Here is an 8220-nt window from a genome sequence, read left to right as displayed (position 1 = left end):
GATCAGTGGCAGAACAGGAGGGAATGGCCTGAAGGTGTGTCTGGGAAGGTTTAGGTTGGACATCAAGAAATCTTCTTCCCCCAGAGTGTGGTTGGACACTGGAGCAGGCTCCCCAAGGCAGTGGTCACAGCACCAAGCCTGACAGCATTCAAGAATCATTTGGACAATGCTTTCAGGCACATCAGGGTGTGATCCTTGGGGTATTCTGTACAGGGCTAGGAGCTGGACAAGGTGATCCTTTTGGGTCGCTTCCAACACAGCTTATTCTGTGATTCTGTGATTCATTTTGGTATGAAAATATTGATGTTCAGTCCACAAATGAAGCCAGAAAACATACACTAACAGAATCAACTGTATACACCAAAGAACAGAGCTTTGTAATACTGCTAATTAGTGAAAGAAAAAAAAAAAAAAAGAAAAAAAAAGAAAAAAGAAAATTCAAGCTTTGTAAAGGTATAAAGGTGTAAAGGTATAAAGTGAAGGTATAAATCTCTGATTAAATATCATCCTTGCAGAAGACAATCAGTTTTTCTTGCACAGGAATAAAAACCATGTATTCAAATATATCTTTTTGAAATCTGCCTGAAAACCAGTTATCATCAATTTTATGGCTTCTTTTTTCTTTTTTTTTTTCCTTCCAAAATCTGGTAACCTTTATTTGTGTGAATGTGGTGGATAAAATATGTGTTCAGTGAAGGAGAAGCTGGATGCCCTACAGTGAGTGCTCAAAACATTAGCTTTCATAACTGAATTCTAGAATCTCCTGGAATAAATGTATTGCTAATTATTTCTTCAAAGCCAGGTCAAATTCAACAGTAAGAATGGTGTGTGCCTCTCATTCTTAGCACTTACCAGTATTGACAGCCAAGGAAAGCTTTCTCTGAGAGCATTTGTGGGTTTGATCTCCTAAGACTGGTAACAATCAGAGGAAACATCTTGCTGCTAAGCCATTGTGCCAGAGATGAGATCCATCACTAGTGTTATTTTGAAAAGGAAAGCAGTTTTGTTCAACTTGTAATTAAAAAATGCCATTTAGATTGCTTAGGCTTATGTTGAGAACATTTAATTTGTACTAGCCATTCACATTGTCTATGGTTTTGATTACAAGAGTACTTGAAATCTTGGGATTGAGTGTATTTTCAATTCTAATTTAGGAAATTTCTTCAGACATATTTCATTTCTGAATAAAAGTAAAGGTTCCTGCTTAACCTAGTAATGTGTGTTTTGCCCTAATAGTTAGGGATCAAGGAAAATTAATGAATTAAAAGTTAATGATCAAGTGGCTACAGAGGAGAGCAGCAAAAATGACTGGAGGGCTGGAGCACTTCTGCTATGAGTAAAGGCTCAGAGCTGGGGTTTTTCAGCTGCAGAACAGCAGGCTCCATGGAGACCTTATAGCACCTAAAGAGAGCCTACAAGAGAGCTGGAAAAGGACTTTTTACCAGGGCATGAAGTGGCAGGACAAGGGGGAATGTCTTGAAGCTGAAGGTAGGTTTAGAATAGATATTGGGAAGAAATTCTTTACTGTGGTGACAACAAGGCTCTGGAACAGGTTGCCCAGAGGAGTTGTGAATGCCCCATCCCTGGAAGTGTTCAGTATGGATGTGGTTCTGTGCAACCAGATCCACTGGAAGAAATCTCTGTCCATAGCAGGGGGGTTGAAACTAGATGATCCTTATGGTCCTTTTAAACCCAAACCATTCTGTGATTCTATAAAAGAAAAAAATAGAAGACTGAGAGCTTATTAAAAAAAAAAAGGGGATTGACTAGTAACTAATTACCAGCTAAATATTTTTGAAATGTGGAATATCAATATTAAAAAGCAAGTCCTTCATAAGTATTTATAATAATTTAAGAGTAGCATGTATTTGCTATTTTTTTAAAAGGGAGCTTTAATTTTCCTTTTCAAGTTGAACACGTATGACACTTTTAATTTATTTTATTGAAGATATGTATGTAAAAAAACAGAGATTTAGGTATATATTGAGGAAAAAAGAAGCAAAGACTTTCTTTGAGAAAAAGATGTTTTTTCTGAATTAGGTAGAAGTATACATCAGAAGATTTATTTGACAAAATACCTTACCTCTGTATTTGCCAAAAGCTGGACTCGAATTTATCCAGATTTATGAACCAGGAAAATCAATTGCATTGATGTTTTGTGTAAATTTTTAAAATAATTTATCCTTCTGAAATAGCCATGTTAGGTTTGCATGTACTCATCCAGTAGCTAGCTCAGTCTTTGTCAGTGCAAGCATTCTTGAAATTTAATTGTTGCCATCCAGGTTTAACTAAACCCCCTAAATGAAATCAGTTGATAAGCATAGTATTCATGAGATTGACAATAAAATGATCATCTCTGTCACACTTGCAACTCATGTCTTTCTTAGTGTGTCTACTGAGACAATCTAGGGAATTACTTAGAGGAAAAACCCCAAAAATTCTATTAATCTATGCATACAGTGTAAATCATATGCTATACAGATTCCTTGTGTGATGCACTAGAAGCCCAGAGCTAACACAGATGTCATATGAACTGGAGGAACTTTTCTGCTTATTGTCTAAAGCCAGGCAAAATATGTTGATAGGAAATAACCAGAGGCAGTGGGAAGATATCTACAATACTAATACAATCAGAATTAGAAAATTTAAAAATAAAACCAGAACACCTAAACCCCTCCTAATTAAGAAACATATTAATTTCTCATTGTATTAGGATTCTTAATTTTGTGTCTCTTCTATTGACTGCAGATCATCCAGGACAGACTGGAGATTATATTCACCCCCAACTGATTAACCCAGCACATTTTGCATTTGTATCATGCATGAGCTGGACAGGTAGATATGGAAGGTGTGACAATCCTTGGAAACCATGCTGTAGTATTCAGCTATCTGCAGATTTCTCAGAGGGAGTTCTCCATTTCATGAAGGAAAGAAAACGTGTTGAAGCTGAGATCTGTTGAGATGCCTCTCTAAGAGAGCAGTGCTGCTCTTGAGGTACCTGGGTTTGATACTGACATTGGCAGTCAAGCAGAAGGCTTGCTTGGTGTGAGGCAATTTGAACAAGTAAGGAGAATAAATTGGTCCCTTAGGTAATATAGAATCCAAGTAGTGCTCATTTCAGTGAAAGGAGCCAGGAAAAAGAACAAAGTATATTTGTTGAGACAGAAAACCAGATGCAATTATCTATTTCTTACATAATTGTCATGTCAGATTTATAATTTTATACATTCCCTTTTGACAAGAAGTTGCAATGACTAGCCACATTATTTTCTTACAGTGCTCAGAAGTAAACTGCCAGTTTCAGGACAGATCTCCTTGTCACAACTGCCTGGAAAAGAAACACATTACCAACTACAGTACAAACGCATACTACCATAAGATTTTAAATTTTTATGTGCATAAGGTGCAATCCAATTTCTTTTCACAACATAATGGTCATAGATTTAAACCTTTTGGCAGTTTTAAGAAGGTTTTTTTTTGTTATTGTTCTGTATAGTCCACAAGATCTCTCTTACAGAGAAATAATAATAAAAAAAGGGTTTAAAGATCTCAAGAGAGGTTTGAGAACCTTTTGTTTTCTATAAAATTCAAAATTTTCAACAAAAAAATGTTTGTATATTGCCTGACCAAACTGGTAAAAAATAAATTGCTTTACTTGTTTTGTGATTTCCCCAGATATTCTGTGTCTCTAGTGAAGGGCTGAAGTGTCTGTTTTTCTGGGGAGTGGCACCAGTTGTGACCCAGTTGATTGTATGCACTCTGTACCTTCTCAGGTGGCCTCGGTCTATTGATTTGGTGTTTGAGACGTCCAGACGCTAATGCTCCTAATGATCAGCCATTCTTTTTGACTTTTAGTAACAAGTATTCTCATGCAGTTAATATCAAACAGAACTTTGTGCTCTACATCTGTTATTTCAAAATTCCCATTTTTGAACTCCCCTAGTCTCAAGTAAGTCGTACATTGTCGTCCTTTTTTACTGCCCACAATCTTTTCACCTACTTCCAGAGCCCCGTGATGTAAAATGTCATTTTGACGATCTTCAGTTCCAGTGACAACTTTAATTTTACTGATTTTAATGGGCTTCTCAAATACAATCCCATAGAAGTCTCCAGTAGAAGGAGCTTTGCCCCAGAAGTACTCATCAATGCTGCTGTAAGCCTTGCTTGCCTCATAGTTTTCAAATACATTCATATTGGTGTGCAAGTTTGCAGGTGGGTTGTCAGGGATATCAAAGGATTCCTCTTCAAAATCATCATCCTTTAACTTATTTTCAGCTCCTTTGTAAGATGAGTAGTATCCCATGTGCTGGAAGAGAGATGGCTTAAAACGTATCACTTCCTTTTGAGCTAAGAGCCCACGAAAGTGGATGAGCAACCAATCGCAAGGCATTTCTTGGTAAAACATCAATAGAAAATGGGCCAAGCGTGGTAGGTCGTGGGAATGGTAAAGCTTTCCAATGTACCCCAGCTTGGAGAATTCCAACGTCACCCAGTAGGATCCTTCTCGTGAGGTAATTACTTTCTTAACAGCAGTCAAGAAATTCTTTGAGCAGCGAACATCATCTTCCAGCATCACATAATAGTCGGAAAGATTAGCACAAAAGTTCAGAAGGAAAGCATAATCTACGTTTTGTTTTGATCGGAACTTCACACGGTCCTCGGGGTCATTGTAATTTCTCTTAAGGCCATCCAGTACAGGATAGTAATCCTCAGGGACGTGAATAACTATTAATCTGCCCGCAATTATGTGATGTGCAAATTTCTGTGAAATATCCTGGACCATCCCTTCGCACCAGGCGGAGTCAAAATCTGCCAGCTGTACTACCACTGCAATTTCTTTGAGTTCCTCATAGCTTGACTGCTCAAATATGGACTTGATGGTCTCAAGCAGGTAGTTTCCCTTTTTCCGTTTTACAGAGGATAGTCCAATTGTAAGATACCCTGTACAAGAGACAATTCAAACAAAACCTGAGTATCTGATATTGGAAAAAAATTTATCACAAAGATATCCTCCAGAGCTGCGTTTATATTAAATAAACCTCGTGAATGGTGAAGACTGAGAAATTTGGTGTGTGAGTTTATTGAGCTGCATGCGACAAAGGACCTTTATTGCTTTTTCATTAAGAGGTATGATATTGCAAGCAAATGGACATATGGAGACTATTGTGTTAAACATTCACTTGCTCACTGCCAGGAGTAGCATGCTGGGGACAAATGCCAAAGCAGTGTGTACTTTTATGTCTTGTAGACAAAACCACATATACAACGATAAGGCTGTAAATCTGCCAAAAGAAAGGGGATTATGAGGGGATTATTCACACCATATTTTGAAAGCAAGGAACTACCAAATGCAGCACTTCTATCATTTTAAGCCCTCTAAAAGTCTAGCTACATCTATGCATAACTTTACAGTTTTATGAATTTTGCATGGATGGTGATTTCTCAGTATGTTCATTTTTAGGTGAATTTGTCTAGTTTTTCCTTGCTAGTAGTTTTCCTTCTAACCCTCTTTCAGGACTCATCAAGCATTTTACAGGGAACACCCAGCAATTTAGACATCATTTTGAAGCAGAAGAGAACTTCTCTCCTTGCTTATACAAATAATTTTTAATAACGTTACATTCTTTCTAGACAGAGATATATTGTATAAAACAAGCAATTTCATTTCTGCTGTTTTGTAGTCATTGCCATTGCATTTTCACCAGCATTCTAAATCAGGATTTTTTTTTTCAGATATTTGCTAATATATCTTTTTTTTTAGTAACTTCTGATTTAAAAATATTAAGACTTTGTAATTGACAGGGTGTACTTAAGTTGAACCCACCCCAATTTTCTTAAAATATAGCCATTTGTAAAAGACTGCTCTGATAGCGGTTCAGGGTTTCCCTTGAGGCTGAAGTTTGCTCAAAATGAAGTGGTACACTGAAGCACAACCCCCTGAAGTCATTTACACTGCATACAGAGCCCCATATTTTTCAAATCTAATTTGAACAGACTTTATAGCTTTCTGCAACTCACGTATTGTTTTATTTTACCTCCTGGGCTTGGACTTCAGAGCTTTGCTTATGTATGTGAATTTGTTGATTTGGACCCCAAAGGACACCTGCCCAAAGTCTAGGTATGGCCGTATTTCACTTTTAGAGGAAAATCTTGAACCATGTGTGAAGTAACAATAACTAAATAACATAATCTGCCTATGGCTGTGAGAAGAATCCTCCTTTACTGTCCTGATAAGAACACAATTCAGCTCCCTTTTTAGCACAGCTAAGAGAGCAAGGAGGTCCTTTTGCAGCTGCTGGGCTGGCAGGATAGTGGATCTGAGGGGTGCCTCTATGTGATGCCAAGCATATTCAAGATTGGATTTACCACTTATACAGAGATTGACAGTATGATCTCAGAGGGTGACTGCAGAACACCACCAGCATGTGCCTTGCTTCTGCTTTCTAAATCATCTTCCTCTTGCCTGGGAGGAGATCCATGGAATTATGCTCCCACAGACCATCCAGGGGCTGCCTGCAGGACATCTATAAGTCAGGCACTTGGTCAGAAGGTAAACAGGCTGTGAGGCAATCACTGCCAGGTCTGGACTAGAGGCCACTCAAGAATGGCCACTAACTCTCTTGACACTGTCACTGCTTAACTCAGCCCCTCTTGCACAGAAATACCACAGGGTATTTATAGGTAAATACCACGGGACTGTATGGATTTCATGCCTTTTTAAATTACCTCATTTTGCAATATTCAAACTGCAGTTACTTACTTTTCCTTGGCAAAGGTGTGCCAGCTAGGTAGCGATAGGAAATGTTTATAGATCCTGAGAAATTAGACAAATCTTTAAAACTGTGAACATAACGCTCTGGGTTGAGCTGGTGCGTGGCTGTTTCTCTGATTAATTGCTTGTCCCCTTCCTAATAACAGGAAAAGGGAGAGAGAGAGAGAGAGAGAGAGAGAGAAACACATTTGTGAATGCCAGTTAGAGAGTAAACATGGACAGGCAGGTTTCCAGGAATAACATTTTTCATGAAAGCATGTAGATGTCACCTCATTTAAAACAAAAACAAGCAAGCAAACAAAAACCCCCCAAACCAACAAGCATTACTGAATATCATACATTTTTAGCTACAGAAAATCTACTATAAACCTTCAGATGACAGGAAAAGGGAAAGAAAAAAAACCACTTTGCATAAAACTCTGGAAAGGTAGCAAATCTTAAATTATTGGCCAAAAAATCTGTAGTATTCAAAAGAGGGATAAGAAAATATCACTCAGCAACAGATAATTTTCACAGATGTAGAAACACAGAAGATTAAAAAAAAAATGTTTCTAGTGATTAAAAAATCTACCAAAACTGCTGCAAAGGAAAGACAAATCTAGATCCTGGCACATGGCTCATTTTGACATTTTTCTGAGAATCTTTGACTCAGGTTTGGGATAAGAAGAAATGCATGTGATCATGAAGACAGTAAAAGTTTCTCTGAATTTGGAGAACACTTTTTGATGGAATAGTCAAAAGGTACATTTATCACCACACCTCCTCTTTCTTCCTCCTTCAGTCCTTCCAAGAGGCTTCCCTAGTCATAGTAAAGGCACAGCAGGAAAAGAGTGGCTTCATCAGTGGTGCCCTACCCATAATGTCACTTGGGCCTCAGGGAAAATCAGCACCTCAGTCCTTAAGAAAAGGGAAAATATCTAACAGCTCATGAAGACCAAATTTAAAAGTAGGAGTGCTTATTTAATTTACCTGGTTTGATTTTAGTCTGATGGCAGACACGTGTATGAATGAGTTTGTTTCTTCTGATGTATGCAATATATTAATGCACTAAAACTTTGGGATATGTCATTACATGGGAGCATTGTGCAGCAATAGTACTGCTGCTAACTGCAGAAACAGTAAACAGTGCTCATATTTAATGGCATAAATATTAAAAAAGGTGTCAAAGCTATATTTTATAGCATAAATAAATCTTTCTGAAAACTGATCTTACATTCATTTATAGTTCATTGTTTTTCTTGCATAGAAGTAGTAAAAAATCCACTTCTGAGCTTAGTTAAGATCTTTGGCAGACATCCAGGGGCATCTACCTGCACTGTTATGCTCTCTTGATCTTCAGTGTCTCTTGAGTAATTTTTCTCAAGTGCTTATGTGCCACTTTGCATTTGCTCATAAATTATGAGAGGAAGTTTGATGATAAGGTTCAAGATTAAAATGTAACTTAATGA

At 37.6% G+C, this 8220-nt stretch overlaps 1 protein-coding gene across 1 annotated transcript in view; it reads right to left on the bottom strand.

The window, feature by feature from the left end:
* Positions 1-1963: 1963 nt before the first annotated feature.
* MGAT4C (MGAT4 family member C) overlaps positions 1964-8220 on the bottom strand; it is a 28095-nt gene continuing 21838 nt past the window's right edge. The window contains exons 3-4 of the mRNA XM_059846831.1: positions 6761-6908; positions 1964-4941 (exon numbers count right to left, since the gene is read on the bottom strand). Coding sequence (XP_059702814.1) covers positions 3785-4941; positions 6761-6908 — 1305 coding nt within the window. The 3' untranslated portion in view covers positions 1964-3784. The remainder of the gene's footprint in view (positions 4942-6760; positions 6909-8220) is intronic.

Source organism: Haemorhous mexicanus, chromosome 5, assembly GCF_027477595.1.
Source record: "Haemorhous mexicanus isolate bHaeMex1 chromosome 5, bHaeMex1.pri, whole genome shotgun sequence".
Lineage (NCBI taxonomy): Eukaryota > Metazoa > Chordata > Aves > Passeriformes > Fringillidae > Haemorhous > Haemorhous mexicanus.
Note: the sequence above shows the minus strand (reverse complement) of the source record. Positions and strands in the feature narration are given on the sequence as shown.